Source organism: Tamandua tetradactyla, chromosome 25 (genome assembly GCF_023851605.1).
Source record: "Tamandua tetradactyla isolate mTamTet1 chromosome 25, mTamTet1.pri, whole genome shotgun sequence".
NCBI lineage: Eukaryota > Metazoa > Chordata > Mammalia > Pilosa > Myrmecophagidae > Tamandua > Tamandua tetradactyla.
The window spans coordinates 29384171-29401209 of NC_135351.1; the positions used below are offsets into that span (position 1 = coordinate 29384171).

General features: G+C 40.1%; 1 protein-coding gene across 3 annotated transcripts in view; it reads left to right on the plus strand.

The window, feature by feature from the left end:
• Positions 1-16653, plus strand: part of HFE (homeostatic iron regulator) — a 17579-nt gene extending 926 nt beyond the window's left edge. Inside the window, exons 2-7 of one of the 3 annotated variants that reach the window (XM_077143832.1) lie at positions 2213-2476; positions 2680-2955; positions 9502-9777; positions 9924-10037; positions 11010-11042; positions 12941-16653. In XM_077143832.1, the coding sequence (XP_076999947.1) occupies positions 2213-2476; positions 2680-2955; positions 9502-9777; positions 9924-10037; positions 11010-11042; positions 12941-13059 (1082 nt within the window). In that variant the 3' untranslated portion in view covers positions 13060-16653. Of the gene's footprint in view, positions 1-2212; positions 2477-2679; positions 2956-9501; positions 9778-9923; positions 10038-11009; positions 11043-12277 lie in introns of all 3 variants that reach the window. The other 2 variants (XM_077143833.1, XM_077143835.1) reach the window with 2 other exon arrangements.
• Positions 16654-17039: the final 386 nt, after the last annotated feature.

The following is a 17039-nucleotide window of genomic DNA, read 5'->3' on the forward strand; positions in this document are numbered from 1 at the left end:
AAACGCGTTCCTATGTGTGGTCTAATTCGACTGTCGCCCTGCACTGAGGAGGCAGGAGCTATTAATAGCTTTATTTTTACCAGTGGTTAACTGACCTTTAAGTGGAATAACTTTCCCTGGTTATTGGGGCAGTTTGGTTGTCTGGTGTTCCCTTGGGCGCTACCCTCCTTCTTACCTTAGCAGAGGGTGTTAGGCCTTGGCTGTTACTGGCCCTGCGGTGCAGAGCTTTGCACGCTGTATCGTGAATCAGGCCCAGAGCAGAGGGTAGGTGCTATGTGTATCCACATTTTACAGATGACAAAAGTGGAGCTCGGCCTGCTCACAGGTATTCAACGTTCCACAGCGGGGCAGAATCCGTGTCTCTCCTCCGTGGCTGCGAGTCCTCAACACAACACTGCATTAGAGGCTGACTCATAAAATTTGCTGTTGAACAGAAATATTCATCTGTTCACAATGAATAAGTCACAATGAATGGGTCCTAACCATGTGTTGTACCCTTCAAGGCCCAGGAGAGATCGCAGGGAATGGAAGTCCTCTCCCTCTGAAATTTTGCATTCTGGTGAGGGAGATGGCAATAAAAGAGGATACATAATATCAGATCATGCTGGGAACTGGGAAGACAGGAGCCAGAGAGGTTAGGGCAAAATCTCTCTCAGGCTGAGTTTGAGCCGAGACCTGAAGTAAACGATGGTTATGCTGAGTGGAAGCCGCACTTCCCAGGCACACTGAGGTGGAGCGGGCCTGGGAAGTTGGGTCCAAGCAGGGTTTTTCCACCTCACACTACTGCCATTTTGGGCTGGGTAGTTCTTTGTTTTGCGGGGTTTCCTGAGTATTGTGGATGTTTAGTAGCATCCCTGACCTCTGCTTACTACATACTGCCCCAGTTGTGAAAACTGAAACAGTCTCCATACATTCTCCCATGTCCTCTGGGGAATCAAATCTCCCCATTGAAAACCACTGGGAGGCCGGTGCAGCCAGAGTTCAGGGCTAGAGGCAGAGAAGTGGGTATCTGGCTCAAAGAAGAACCCCTGCGCAAGCTCACTTAGGTCCTTGTAGGCTATGGTGTGGATTCTCAGTTTCTGGCAAACCAAGGTGTGATATGACATTTCATAGGTTTTTTTAAATGATTGCTCTGACTGCCAGGTGGAAAGCAGAAGGAAGGGGACAACCATAGCAGCTGGAAGATCAGCCAGGAAGCTGCTAGAGTAGCTTAGACAAGAGCTGTTGGGAGAGGATGGGTGGAAGCAGAGGAGGTGGTCACAACAGGTTGCACTCTGGATCTGTTTTGAAGGAAGTTGCTGAACAATCTATGTATTGTATGAGAGAAAGAGAAGAGTCAGAGATGATTCAGTTATTTAATTGAATTTAAATTTTCTTTTGTTGGCCTGAGCACCAGGACATAGGTGATGCCATCTCTGAGCTGGGGAAGGCAGGGGATGGAGCAGCTTGGGAAGCCTGGGTTTGAGGGATGTTAATGTCATCCAGAAGCTGGTGTCAACTTGGCAATTGGGTGTAGGAGTCGACACTTCAGGACCAGAGATAAAAAGCTAGGAGTCATCATCATTCATTCATTTATCCATAAATTAATTCATTCAGCAAATATTTCATTCAACAATTATTAGGAAGCACCAATGACATGCCAAACTGTAGGCACTGGGGATGCAGTCTGAACTTCCTCATTCTATAGCTGAGGGCAGTGGTGGAGAAACTCTCCCTTGCCTAGAGGTCTAGTCCTTGTTCTCTTGCCTGAGCTCCTGTATTTGCTTTGGAACCATTGTGATTTCAACAGAAGAGCTGCCCCGAGTTATTTAACAGCAGATCTCCCAGTATTTAACAACAAATCTTTGCACATGGAAGGGTTTAGAGATGGGAAGAGTGCGAAAACCACAGCAACAAATTCCTTAAGAACTCTGAGCACCAGTTCCTGGGTTCAACAGCCATCATTAGAGATTTCTTTGGCATTTCAGGAGGTCCTGCCATAATGTGGGTCCTGGGGCAGGGGTGGGGGGTGAGAGGGTAGCATCCACATGTGGGCCAGGGGGTGGGGGGGTAGGGAAGCAGCCAGGCCTTTTGTGGAGGGAGGGCAGGCCCTGTGGAACTCATTTTTCACAGGGTAAGGACCTGCACAGTTGGCGGTGTGCAGGGACCCAGAAGGTGTGCTGCGTCTCAGCCTGTCCCGCTGCCAGTGGTGAAAGCTGTCCTGTCTCCCCAGGATCGCACTCTCTGCGCTACCTCTTCATGGGCGCCTCGGAGCCAGACCTCGGGCTGCCCCTGTTTGAGGCCTTAGGCTATGTGGATGACCTGCTGTTCGTGTCATACGACCACGAGAGCCGCCGCGCCGAGCCCCGTACCCCGTGGGTCTGGGACGGGGCCGCGAGCCAGCTGTGGCTGCAGCTGAGTCAGAGCCTGAAAGGGTGGGACCACATGTTCACCGTGGACTTCTGGACCATTATGGACAACCACAATCAGAGCAAGGGTATGTGGCTGGAGGGTGGGGCCGCTCCTTCCTCAGCAGAGCAGAGTGTTTCCCAACCTCAGGGAAGCACCACGAGGAAGAGAGCTGGGGGTCAGGGATCAGGGAAGGGGGCTGGTTCCAGGAGGCCTTCAGTGGTCCCTGGGGATAGTGGAGGTAGGGACCCGCTCCTTTTGTCTCAGTAATGAGGCTGGGGGCATTGTCAGAGTCCCACACCCTGCAGGTGATTCTAGGCTGCGAGGTGCAGGAAGACAACAGCACCCGAGGATTCTGGAAGTATGGCTACGACGGACAGGACCACCTCGAATTCTGTCCTGAGACCCTGAACTGGAGAGCTACAGGGCCTGGGGCCCAGGTCACAAAGCTGGAGTGGGAAGTGAACCCGATTCGGGCCAAGCAGAGCAGGGTCTACCTCAAGAGGGACTGCCCTGAGCAGCTGCGGCAGCTGCTGGAGCTGGGGAGAGGGGCTGTGGACCAGCAAGGTATGGAACGGAGCAGCCTCCTGCCGGCACTCACTAGTGATGGGGAAAGGGGGTGGGGGTGGGAGTGGGGGGGTGTCAGCGGTGGCTGAGCTTGTGTGGTTGTGACTCTCCCAAGTTCTGGGGAGGGACTTTCCCATCCATAAGGGCTCCATCTCATAACTGAGATGTATGACACAGCCCTGGGTCATAGTTTATTTTCTTCTTATGCCTGTGGGTCAGGAAATAATACCTGTGGTGTTCTTTTGATTTAAAAGAATCCTGTGTATATTTATACCTTTTAGAAACTCAGAGATGTCAGTTATCACATAATAACCAAGGCAAGAAGTTTCCGTGGGAGACAAGCTATCAAAGCTTCAGAGTTTTTTTGGAATTGAACAGTTCCTATAATCTCTGAAGCCTGATTATTTCACAAGTCCCTTTTTACAAAACCACTTATTGGGATGAACCAGATGAAATTGCTGATAGTCTGTATTCAATCATTTATTGTTACATATATATATAGTACCACACTAAATGTATACATATATATAGTATACACATATATAGTACCACAAAATGTATACACATGTATATATATATAGTACCACAAAAAATATATATCATAAAAGTTGTCATTTTAACAATTTCTAATTGTAAAATTCAGAGGCATTAATTGCACAGCCCAAGATATTAATTGTACAATACAATGTTGTACAACAATCACCACTATTTCCAAAACTTTCCATCACCCCAAATCAAAAGACTGTACCAATTAAGCAATAAATCCCTATTCCTTATCCCCCCAGCCCCTCATAACCTAATCTACTATACATTTGCCTATTCTACATGTTTCATATCATTTGAATCATGCAATATTTATAGTTTAATGTGTGGCTTATTTCCTTAGCCTGGTGTCTTCAGAGTTCATCCACGCTATAGCATTTGTCAGAAATTAATTCCTTTTTTATTGTTGAATAATAATCCATTGTATGTGTATACATTTTGTTGGTCTATTCATTCTTGATGAACACTTCGTTGATTCTGACTTTTGGCTATTGTAATAATGCTGCTATGAACACTGGTGTGCAAGTATCTGTTTGAGTTCCTGTTTTTAGTCCTTTTGGTTATATGCCTAGGAGTAGAATTTCTGGGTCATATAGTAGTTCCATGTTTAACTTTTCAAGGTACTGCCAAACTGTTTTCCTCATGCCTCCACCATTTTACATTCCTATCATCAGTGTGTAAGAGTTTCAATTTCCCTGTATTCTCATTAACACCTGCTAGTTTTCTTTCTTTCTTTTTTATTATGCTTATCAGACAGGTATGAAATGGTATCTTATTGTGGATTTGATTTGCATTTACCTAATGGCCAATTATGTTATGCAACTTTTCTTTTGTTTATTGTCCAATTGTTTCTCTTCTTTGGAGAAATGTCTATTTGGATTCTTTGCATATTTTTACACTGGTTTGTCTTTTTATTTTTGAGGTGAAAAAGTCTCTTATAAATTCTAAATAGAAGTTCCTTCTCAGATAGATGATTTGCAAATATTTTCTCCTATTTCGTGGGTTGTCTTTTCACTTTCTTGATAGCGTCCTTTGATACACAAAAGCTTTTAATTTTAATCAAGTCCAATTTAAATTCTTTTTCTTTTGTTGCCTGTGCTTTTGGTATAATATTTAAGAAACCATTGCCAAATCCAAGGTCATGAAGATTTGCTCCTATGTTTACTTGTCTAGCTTTAGTCCTTATATTTATGTCATTGATCCACATTGAGTTAATTGTTGTATATGGTCAGAGGTAAAGGTACAACATCATTCTTTTGCATAAGTCTCTCCATTTTTGCTAGCACCATTTGTTGAAGAGATTATTCTTTTCTTATTGAAAAGTCTTAGCACCACTGTCAAAAATCAATTTACCATAGATGTGACTCTCAATCTCATGGTGTCTATGTCTTTTTTTATGCGAGTACCACACTGGTTTTCTTTTTTTTTTCCCACATTCTTTTGACCATTGTAACTTTGAAATAAGTTTTGAAATGGCAAAATGCAAGTCCTCTAATTTTCTTCTTCCATTTAAATATTGCTTTGGCTGTTTTGAGTTCCTTAAAGTTCCATGTGAATTTTAGGATGGGTTTTTGCATTTCCGTAAAAAAATAATGTCATTGGGATTTTGATAGGGATTACATTGAATCTTTATATTTCTTTGAGTAGTGTTGTCATTTTAGCAATATTAAATCTTTCAATCTATGAACACAAGATTTTTTCTCCATTTTCTTAGGGTTGTTCTTTAATTTCTTTCTGCAATGTTTTATAGTTTTCAATGTTCAATTCTTCAGCCTCCTTGGTTGGATTTATTCTTAAGCATTTTATTCTTTCTTATGGTATTGTAAGTGGAATTGTTTTTTCAATTTTCTTTCAGATTGTTCATAGCTAATATATAGAAATATAACTGATTTTTGTGTACTGATTTTGTATCCTGCAACTTTGCTGAATTCATTCATTAGCTTTAGGAGTTTGTGTGTGTGTGTATTCTTTAGGGTTTTCTAGATACAAGATCATGTCATTTATGAACAAATAGTTTTACTTCTTCCTTTCCAATCCGGGTGCTTTTAATTTTTTTGTCCTGCCTAGCTATGCTTCCATTACTGTGTCAAATAGATGTGGTAAAATTAGGCATCCTTGTCTTGTTCCTAATTTTAGAAGAAAAACTTTCAGTCTTTCACAAGTATGATGTCAACTGTGCAGTTGTCATAAATAGCCTTTATCATGTTGATGAAATTCCTTTCCTTTCATAATTTGAGTGATTTTTTCATGAAAGGGTGTTGGATTTTGTCAAATGCTTTTTCTGCATGAATTGAGATGTTGTTCTTTTCCTTCATTCTGTTAATGTGTTGTATTATATTGGTTTATTTTCATATGTTGAACAACTCTTGAATTCTTGGGATGAATCCTACTTGGTCATGGTGTATAATCCTTTCTTTCTGCAGATCCAAAGGAGTTTATTGTCTTATGGTTTCAGAGCTTAGAAGTCCGAAACTAAGTCATCAGCAAGGCCACACTTTCTCCTCAAAGTCTATAGTAGCATTCTGGTGCTGACTTGCCAAAATCTTTGGGGTTACTTTGCTTGCATCTCTGCCTCCTGTCACATGGCAATCTGTTTCTCCTTCTGTCAGCTCTTCTGGTTTCTGCTGACTTCTGGTTTCTCTTTGTAAGGACTCTAATAATACAAATTAAGGCCTACCCTGATTTAGTTTGCTTACAAATGATCCCACTCCTTAACTGATAATACATCTTTAAATGTACAGTCCTTATAATATGTTGCTGAAATCTGTTAGTATTTTGTTGATTAATTTTTACATCTATTTTCATAAGGGATATTGGTCTGAAGTTTTATTTTCTTGTAATGTCTTTTCTGGCTTCCAAATCAGGGTAATGTTGACCTCAAAGAATGACTTAGGAAATTGTCTCTACTCTTCAGTTCTTTAGAAGAGTTTGAGAAGGATTGGTGTTAACTCTTCTTTAAATGTTTGGTAGAATTCACCAGTGAAGCCATCTGGTCCTGCGCTTTGCTTTGTTGGGAAGTTTTTAATAACTATTTCAATCTCTTTACTTGTTATAGGTCTATTAATATTTTCTCTTTCTTCTTGAGTCAGTTTTTGGTAGTTTGTATGTTTTCAGACATTTGTCCAATTCATCTAGGTTATTTGATTTGTTGGTGTACAGTTGATCACAATATTCTCTTATAATCCTTTTTATTTCTTGAAGTCAGTAGTAATGTCCCCTCTTTCATTTCTGATTTTAATAATTTGAATCCTCTGTCCTGTGCTGGTTTGAAGTATGTACTCTAGGAAAACACGTTCTTAAGCGTAACCCATTCTGGTGAGTGTGAACCCATTGTCAGTAGGATCTTTTGATGAGGCTACTTCAGTTGAAGTGTGGTCAAACAGGATATAGTTCCCAGTCCTGTTAGGGAGTCCTTCATATGAAAATGAGATTCAGACAAAGAGAGAGAAAGCCACAGAAGCAAAAAGCTGAAATAAGTGAAATCCTGCAGAGAAGGGAGAGAGCAGCAAATAGAGTCATGTGACAAAGAAGCCAAGTATCACTGACAGCTGATCTCCTGAAAGCATCACCTTGATGATACCTTGATGTGGACATTTTCATGGCCTCAAAAGAATGAGCAAATAAATTCTAGTCGTGTAACCTGGCCCATTTCATGGTATTTGTTTTGAGCAGCCTAGGAAACTAAAGCTTCTCTTTTTTACTTAGTAAGTCTAGCTAAAGGTTTGCCAATTTTGTTGATCTTTTCAAAGAGCCAACTTATTTTTTCATCTATTGTTTTGTATTCTTTATTTCACTGTCTCTGTTTAAATTTATTATTTCTTTCCTTCTACTATGTTTGGGTTTAGTTTGCTCTTCTTTTTCTAGTTCCTTTAGGAGGACAGTTAGGTTGTTGATTTGAGATCTTTCACTTCTTTTTTTAATGTATATGTTTACAGCTATAAATCTCCTTCCAAACACTGCTTTACTGCTGCCCCTAAGTTTTTCTATGTTGCATTTTCATTTTTATTCATCTCAAGGTATCTTCTGATTTCCCATGTGATTTCTTCTTTGACCCATTGGTTGTCTGAATGTATTATGCAATTACTGAATAGTTGTAAGTTTTCCAGTTTTCCTTGTATTTCTGACATCTAGTTTCATTGCTTTGTGGTTGGAGAAGATGCTTTGTATGATTTACATATTTTTAAATTTATTAAGACTTATTTTGTGGCCTAACATATACTCTATCCTGGAGAATGTTCCATGTGCACTAGAAAAGAATGTATATTCTGCTGCTGTTGGGTAGAGTGTTCGTTGTATATCTATTAGGCTTAATTGGCTTATAGTCTTATTCAGATCCTCTGTTTCCTTATTAACCTTGTCTCTGGTTTTTCTATCTATTATTAAAGTCTCCAACTATTATTGTAGAACTGCCTATTTCTCCCATCAAGTCTGTCAATTTATTGTTTCAAATATTTTGGGATTATGTTGTTAGGTACATACATCTTTACTAGTTACATTATATTCATGAAGGGAACTTTTTAATTGATACATGATGTCCTCAGTCTCTTTCTGAATTTAAATTTACTTTCTCTTATAATAATATAGCCACCCTTCAGTCATTTTTAAATTTATTATTTTCTCTTTTCATTCATTATTTCCCTCAGTCATTTTTTAACTATTTCATTGTATTATATAACATATATACAAAGCAAAAAAATAAAAAAGCAATTGGTTTCAAAACACTCTTCAACAAGTAGTTACAGGGGTGATCTCAGAGTTTGTCATGGGCTACCATACAATCCTCTTAGATTTTTCCTTCTAGCTGCTCCAGAATATAGGAGGCTGGAAGGCATAATTTTTTTTTTTTTATCATCACAATGAACATTTTCCTTTTTGTGTGTGAAAAATAACATATATACAAAAAAGCTATAAATTTCAAAGCATAGCATCACAGTTAGTTATAGAACATATTTCAGAGTTTGGTATGGATTACAGTTCCACAATTTTAGGTTTTTATATCTAGCTGCTCTAAAATACTGGAGACTAAAAAAAGGTATCAATTCAATGATTCAGCAATCATATTAATTTGTTAAATCTTGTCTACTCTGTATAACTCCACCATTACCTTTGATCTTTCTATCTCTCCCTTTAGGGGTGTTTGGGCTATGGCCATTCTAACTTTTTCATGTTGGAAGGGTCTGTCAATCATATGGGGTAAGGAGATAGAACTGTCTGATGTTCTGGAGAGGCTGAGCACTCTAGGTTTCAACTTCTCAGGTCCAGGGACCCATTTGGAGTTTGTAGGTTTCTGGAAAGTTACTCTACTGCATGGAACCCTTGTGGAATCTTATATATTGCCCTAGGTGTTCTTTAGGATTGGCTGGAGTGGTCCTGGTTGGGGGTTGGCAGGTTATGATAGGTAGCAAGGTCTAACTGAAGCTTGCATAAGAGCCACTTCCAGAGTAGCCTCTCAACTCTATTTGAACTCTCTCTGTCACTGATACTTTGTTTGTTGCACTCCTTTTCCCCTTTTTGGTCAGGATGGAATTGTTGATCCCATGGTACCAGGGCTGAACTCATCCCTGGGAGTCATCTCCCATCCCGCCAGGGAGACATTCACCCCTGGATATCATGTCCCACGTTAAGGGGAGGGCAATGATTTCACTTTCAGAGTTGGACTTAGAGTGTCCCTCAGTCATTTTTTGATCTACACAAATAACAGTTTCATCTGGTTCAGCTTAATATAGTAACAGAGAACATAAGACATAGGCAACAGGTATATGCACTTTGCATACTGGAACAAAGAACAAGGCTGATACAACTGTGACTGTTCTCTGTGTAACACCACACTGGAGCTGAATCTGGGCACAAGTTTTAGGACACAAATGCTGTCTTTCTTGCAGCTTGCTTTGTCTGAAATGGATACTTCTTTCCTCCAGTCCTCAGAGAAGGGAAGTGAAAGTCTCAGCCTTTTTGACAGGCTAGAGTGGTCCCCTTCTTTCAGCCTTCCTCTTTCCTGTCCAGTGCCTTCTTTGGTGAAGGTGACTCATCATGTGGCCCCTGGATTGACCACTCTTCGGTGTCAGGCTATGAACTTCTTCCCCCAGAACATCACTATGAGATGGTTGAAGGACAAGCAGCCACTGGATGGCAAGGAGGTTGAGTCTATGGATGTGCTGCCCAATGGGGATGGGAACTACCAAGGCTGGACAGGTGTCGTTGTGGCCCCTGGGGAAGAGCAGAGATACACCTGCCAGGTGGAGCATCCAGGCCTGGACCAGCCCCTCACTGCCACTTGGGGTATGGATGAGGGCCAGGGGCTGAGAAAATCTGTGGTGGGTGGAACAAGACTGGTCAACAAGGCATTTCAAGAGGGTCTGCTCTGAGTTGGGGGATGGGCTGCAAGCAGCAGTCATAGGTTTTTTCATTTGCCTTTGCTATTTTAGAACCTTCGCTGAGTGGCACCCTGGTCATTGGAATCATCAGTGGGATTGCTGTTTGTGTCGTCATCTTCTTTACTGGAATTTTGTTCAGAATCTTAAGGAAGAGGCAGGTTTTGAGTGAGTAGGAAAAAGGAACATATCTTAGTATCTCTGCCCCTGGGATATAATAGTCTTCCTGCCAAGAAGTGGGACAGATGGGATTTGGCTTCCATGAGCCTCTTTGGGGGCACCAGCTCCTCCCGGAAGTAGGAAAGGAATTATTGGTTTTCCCCTGAATGAAAGTTCCTAATTCAACAAACATCTTCTGAGCACCATTTATTTCCAAGGCACTACTTAAGATAGTGCAGGGCTTTGAGATTGAGTAAGACACTGTTGCTATTCTCAGAACTCAAATCTACTGGGGGATGAAATCAGTACAAGTGCAGTTAAAGTAGATATCCTAAGTTCCTCAAGGAGGTATGAAGCAAATGCTTTGGGGTGTAAAAGGAAGGAACGACCATATTCAGCTTGGGATCAGGAAAGGCTTCCAGCATGCTGGCTTCCAAGTTGGATCTTGAAGGGAAATGGAATTTTCTTTTAGGTGGGGTTGAGGACAGGGGATGGTATACATAGATAGAGCAACACTTCAGGTAAGGTGGGAGAATATGAGGCATGCTGGGAGGTGGGAAATAACTACTATACCCTGTCCTTGACTTTACATACTGATCAGCCCCCAAGTTCTGCATGTCTACCTCCAAATCATCTCTGATGTGGAGAAAAGGGAGGCAGAAAGAATTCAGCTCATGCAGGCCCACAAAGGCTTGTTGAGACTCACTGAATTCTGGGGGGCCGATGAAGTGCTATAAGGAAGGAGGGATATGATCCTCGTGGGATGGGCAATAGGTTGTTTGGTGAGATGGGAGGTAAGGAAAACTGTTAAGTCATTCCAGATGAGAGATAATGGTGCCTGAAATCCAGTAGCAACCTAATCTGGGTACAAGAGTGGTCAGAGTTGAGATGGGTGGATATGAGGGAGATGAGGGATGGGGAGGAGGCAAGGATGATGTCTAAGTCTGTGATGGCTCTTTCTTGGGTCTCTTGTCTCCATAGGAGGAACCATGGGGGACTATGCTTTAGCTGAAGGTGAGTGAAGTGACTTTGCAGAACCTTTGTGGGAAGGAGACACAATTGGCAACCCAAAGAGGGGATATACTTGTGGAGTTCTTCAAGTTTCAGAAGAGGTGTGGACCTAATAAAAAGAAACTGCCCAAGGAACTCTATGGTCTTAGTCTTCCCTGTTCTCTCTCAAGAAGGAGTCTCCCATTTAGTTTTTTTTTTTTTTTTTTTTTGGATCCATGAATGCTTACAGCCCCCACCTTGGACTTCTCCCTTGAATTGTGTCTCATGACTTTCAAGTTACCTCTAGCCCTGCCTTGATTTCCTCCATTACTTGAGACCATGTACACCTATGTCACCTCATCTTCTACCTCTAGAAAAGGGCTCCTTAAATTTGGGAGACTTAAGGTTCCTTTTACCATCCTAGAAAAGCAAGAACTTTCTCCCCAGAAACATATACACTCATACCCTACCAAGATTCTGCACACACATCCAGGCATTTCCTGGACCTCCTCCTACTCCCCACCCCAGACTTTCTTTGTATCGCTTTCGCTGCTTTCCAGTTACTCATCTGTCACCAATCCCTGTGGTCTCTTCCTTTAGAGGCCAATCTAGGCCATTGTGTAACTATGAAGGCTATGCATTGCCCAGGACAAGGAGGGGCCCTTCCCAGCAGATGCATCATGGATGTTTGTGTGTATTCTGATAGTCTTCCAGCAGACAGGAAGAGGGATGTCATTTTCTCATTTACACAAAGGTGCTATATGGGTTTTCTCAGATTCGTGGTGCCTGCATTTGCAATGCCTCTCCTATGTGCCAGACAGAAACTATCACATTTATTTTCTCCCTGGTCTCTGCTGACACATCAGGTCCTTGTCCTGATAGTGATGGTAATGGTGATGATGATGTGGCTTAAACTTAGAAAAAGCACCTACTTGGTGCCGGCTCTGTTCCTAGTACTCACATGCATTATCTCCTGTAATTCTCACAATAATTCTCTGAGGTGGGTACTGTTACTAACCCCCAATTGATCCCCACCCCATTTTTTAGATGAAGGTGCAGAGTATCTCACAGCCTGCCAGGGATAGAAACCGGTATCGAACATAGTCACTCTGACTCTTTGATCCATTTCACATACCACCACTTTCAGATCTTTTAGACATGTGGAGTAAATGTAGAAGGAAGGAGGTGACTGGGTGAGATGGGTGATATTTGAGGGTCTCTTCCCCATTCACCTCTTCTCTCACTGTGTTTCTTCTCAGTGAACATGACCCAAATGAAGGGAAAACAGCAGAAAACAATCTACTGATCCTTAGCAGCCATGTTCCCTTTTGAAATCCCTGTGGGAAGGATCCCAGGATGTGACACCCTCATCATCTGATGCCACCACCAGTCTGCTCTCTGGCATCTTTCTTTTCAGCTCCCAGGCCAAGTCTCTGATTGGGGGTGTCAGTTCATGGCGGTGTTTGGCTCCAGCGCCCCATTTTCCTCAACCAACTGGAGCACCCTCCTGATGTTAAAGTTGATGAAATGGAAGCTATGAGTGGCCTGTGGGAAGCCCCAGACATCTTTCTGGGATTGTGGAGTTCCAGTTCTCATTCCCAGCTGTGCACATTAAAAAGCATTAGCCACGCCACTCAGGGATGACTTGATTCTGGAGAAGTAATTCATCTGACCACGTTCAGAAGAGACTTAACATTAGGTGGAGCGGTCATGTGTTTCTCATATGCTGCTGTGCACATCTGGCTGCAGAGTGGTGGCACCAGGCATTCTGTCTTCGAAGGCAGGTGTTCAGGAAACCAAATGCGCTAGTTTGAAACTGAGTACCCCAGAAAATCCATGCTTTTCAATCCTGTGTCAGTACTGCTGAGTGGGATCTTTTTGATTAAGTTGTTTCCATGGAGATATGTTTTTGCCCATTCAAGGTGGGGTTGCTTATTGGAGGCCTTTAAGAGGGAACTATTTTGGAAAAAGCTTCAGAGCCAACACAAGCCCCAGATGTTTGGAGATGCACATAGAAAATGCCCCTGGGGAAGCTGTTTGAAACCAGAAGCCAAAGGACCAGCACACACCAGCCACATGACTTCCCACGTGACAGAGGTGTTCCAGACCTGTTGGCCTTTCTTGAGTCAAGGTATCTTTCTCTGGATGCCTTAGTTTGGACATTTTTATTGCTTTAGAACAGTAAACTTGCAACTTAATAAATTCCCTTTATAAAAACCATTCCATTTCTGGTATATCATATTCCAGCAGCTTTAGCAAATAAAAACACCAAATAAAATTCAAAAGATTAAGTAGGCATTGAATTTCAGCAAAGAGATCTCAAATATTTTTTTAACTTTTTTTTTGCTCTCCTGATTATGAAAGTCATGTGAATAAAAGTAAAAATAATTTGTGCTCATTGTTGAAAACTTGAAATAATGAACAGTTAAAATCATCTATACTTTTATCAGCCAGAGATAAAATCTGTTAACATTGTGTGTACTTCTTTCAACATTATTGCTACCCTAAAAATATAGAAAGTTAACAAACATGTATATTTTACTAACTATGCAATTTTGTATTGCATGATTTTTTTGCTGATGTTTTACTTGTCCATTACATTACATGTATGTACTTAATCATTTCCTTTTTTGGGGGGGATTTTGTTTTATGGAATATTTTTACGAAATTCTACTGAATTAATTGCTCTTCTTTGTATTAATCACATTATCATCTAAGTTGTAACTCATTAGTCATTTTACCTCCAAACCATGTTGGAAGTACACTAACAAATTCTTTCCTTCTAAATATTATTCTGTACTCAAAGCAGACCAAAAGTTCCTCTTACTCTTTTACCTCGAGAAGGATATATAACAATTAATTAGGGGACTTTTATTTTTATATTGTTTCTATTTCACAAAGCCAGCTTTTAGGAAGCACCCTATCCTTTATAGGAACACATTTACTAACCATTGGTGACTATGGCCTTTTAGATTTTTTTTTTTTTTTTAAACATGGGCAGGCACCAGGAATCGAACCCGGGTCCTCTGGCATGGCAGGCGAGCTTTCTTGCCTGCTGAGCCACCGTGGCCTGCCCTAGATTTTTTTTTTAATATCAGAAATTATAAATCTCCATTTTCTTTTAGTTTTTATATGGTTTGGTTTTTTCTGGCTGTGTTCATCAATTCTTAAAGTCTACTACATTTGAAAAATAGAACGCCTACATATAAAATTCTGTATCTTATTTTGCCTCTGTCAAAACCACCCATAAATAAAAAGTGTGAGTAAGGGGAAGGGTGACATCTGGTGGCCATCATCAAGTATGTCGCCGCAGTCATGTGACAGGAGAGTTCACGGTAGAAAGAACAGGCTGGGAGGTTGTCTGAAGGGGAGGTGGGTGGTAAAGGGGTGGGAAGCTGGAGATTATTTAAATAGTGGCACAAAAAGCCTGGAAATTCAAGGAAGACAAAAGGAAACTTTCACCAGCTATTTGAATTCCTGGAATTAGAGGGCACTGTTGAGCTGCCTGGACTGGGAGCAGAAGAGAAAGAAAACAATGAATTTTCCTAATCTTTGAAGCAGTGTATAGTAGGTAATAGAGCCCTGCTAGCACAGGCCCAAACTCATTTTCCTTCCAAACCTGTTATCTTCAAACTGTTGTGTTATAATAATACAATCTTAACAATGGTGTGTGTACTTTATATATTGCCAAGCATTCATGTACACACACACATTTTTAAAAAATGCTTTCTCTGAAATGCTAGAAGTTTCTTATAAGCCACTTTTGTTAACTTCTATTGTGATAAAATACATATTACAAAACTTGCTATCTTAAATGTTTTTATGCAATGCCACAGTTCGGTGGCATTAATTACATTTACAATGTTGATACCATCACCACTTTACCAAAACTTTGTCATCACTCAAAACAGAGACTGTACCCATTAAACAATAACTCCCTATTTGTCCTTCCTGAGTCCCTGGTAATCTCTAATCTACTTTCTGTCTCTGAATTTGCTCATTCTAGCTATTTCATATAGGTGGAATCACATACTATTTTTTCTTTTATGTCTGGTTTATTTGACTTAGCAATGATGTTTTAAAGTCTAGCTATGTGGTAGCATGTATCAAAAGTTCATTCCTTTAATGTGGCCAAATAATATTCCATTGTATGGATATACCACATATTGATTATCCATTTATCTGTTGATGGACAGTTGCCAAAAGGTGTGAATAGTGCTGCTGTGAACATTGGTGTGCAAGTGTGAAACCACCGTTTCTAACCACACCGGGTTAATAATGACTAGCACTCAAATATGAATGACTTCAAACATTAAAACTTTTGTATGTGTGAACTGATATTTGTAATTTTATTTACTTTGGGTAAATCTGTTTTCTTCTCACCTTTTCTGTCAATTTGATTCCTATACAGTAATATTTAGTCCAGCAATACGATGTTAAAGTCTGTGACACTTTCATTAGAAAGCCTGGGCTGCCCTGGCATCCTGCACATATTTAGTACTTGGCATTGCATGCATTCTGATTTCTCACAAGTTCTCTTTCTGAGTAATTCTTTGAGGTGTTTTCTCATGTATGTGTGAGTGATATATATGGTGTGTTTTGAGTAGATGCATCTGTATCTTTTGTTTCTTGATTCAGTTTGCATCCTGAGTAAAGTGTTCCATGACATGAATATTTTCTAAAACCAATGTCTTTTCAGCTCATTATTATTGAATACTTACTAGTTGCCAGGCCCTGTTCTGAATGTTATAACAATAACTATTGTTATTCTGGTACCCCTAATTTACTGTTATGGAAACTGAGGCACAGAGAGGTTAGTTAACTTGCTAAGGGTTACACAGCTAGAAAATAGCTGGGTTTTGATTCCAGCCGGTCTGGATCCAGAGCCCAAGCACTTAACCACTACACAATACTGAGCTCTGGTTCAAGAAAACATGTGTCACTGGCAGTGTTACCATTTTGTTGGGATTCTACTTTATATTATTTTTCACTTTAGGATTATACTATAAATGGCCCTTCTACCTCATACTGGCATCCTTCATTTTCTGCAGTGAAGAAGGAACCTGTTCTAACATTTCAGAATTTTCACTACCCATCTAGTTTTTTCATAATTATTTTGAAGCATTGTCTGTGAGCATATTTTTTAATTTAAGGATTTTATTTCTCTGCCCACATACAGATTTCTAACTTTTTTAGCAAATTCAAATTATTATTTAGCTATATTTTATTAGAGAAGTTGTAATTTTACAGAAAAAATCATACAATACATAGTTCTCATATACCACCCTATTATTAACACCTTGCATTAGTGTGGTACATTTGTTACAATTGTTGAAAGAATACTTCACATTTCAAATTCTTAAGATCACATTTATAATTGTTCTTTTTGTTCAGGGAGGAATTTGGGGATGGGTAGATTTGAAGCACCTGTGAATCATTTTATCTACCAAGTCTGGGTAGAAAGTATTGTTCTAAATATTTTAAAAAATCAAATTTAGCCAATTCATCCAAAGATTCTTAAGAATTCAATAGTCTTCAATGCACTCTTTAGGGGGTAAGTACCAATATTTGTATAAACTTCAAGTCTTACAGTAAACCTTATTCTATGCATTGATTAAATGTTTTGTTCCTTAAACTGAGTTACCATAATGGCCTTTTCATAAATCAGTCAACAGCCAATAGTCACTACTGCCAAAAAAGGTCAATTATTCATAAGAGAGCATCTGTTTTAAATATGGATATCCATTTTAAATATGGATACTCTTCCCTTAATCTAAATATGGGTTCACAATTTCACGATTTAAACAAATGCAAAATAATTTTTTTGTGTTTTATGTGAATTGTTTAGGAAGTACTCAAAGGAATTTTGAAAATCAAATTTAATTATACCCATATTAATAAAAAACCTGAAACAAATGTTTAATAAGGGATATCAGAAATTCTCTGTCTAAATAACTTTTTCTTTAAACATCAAAGTGCATTCAGAGTGTTTATGGAAGACAGCCCACTAAAGGAGAGCTG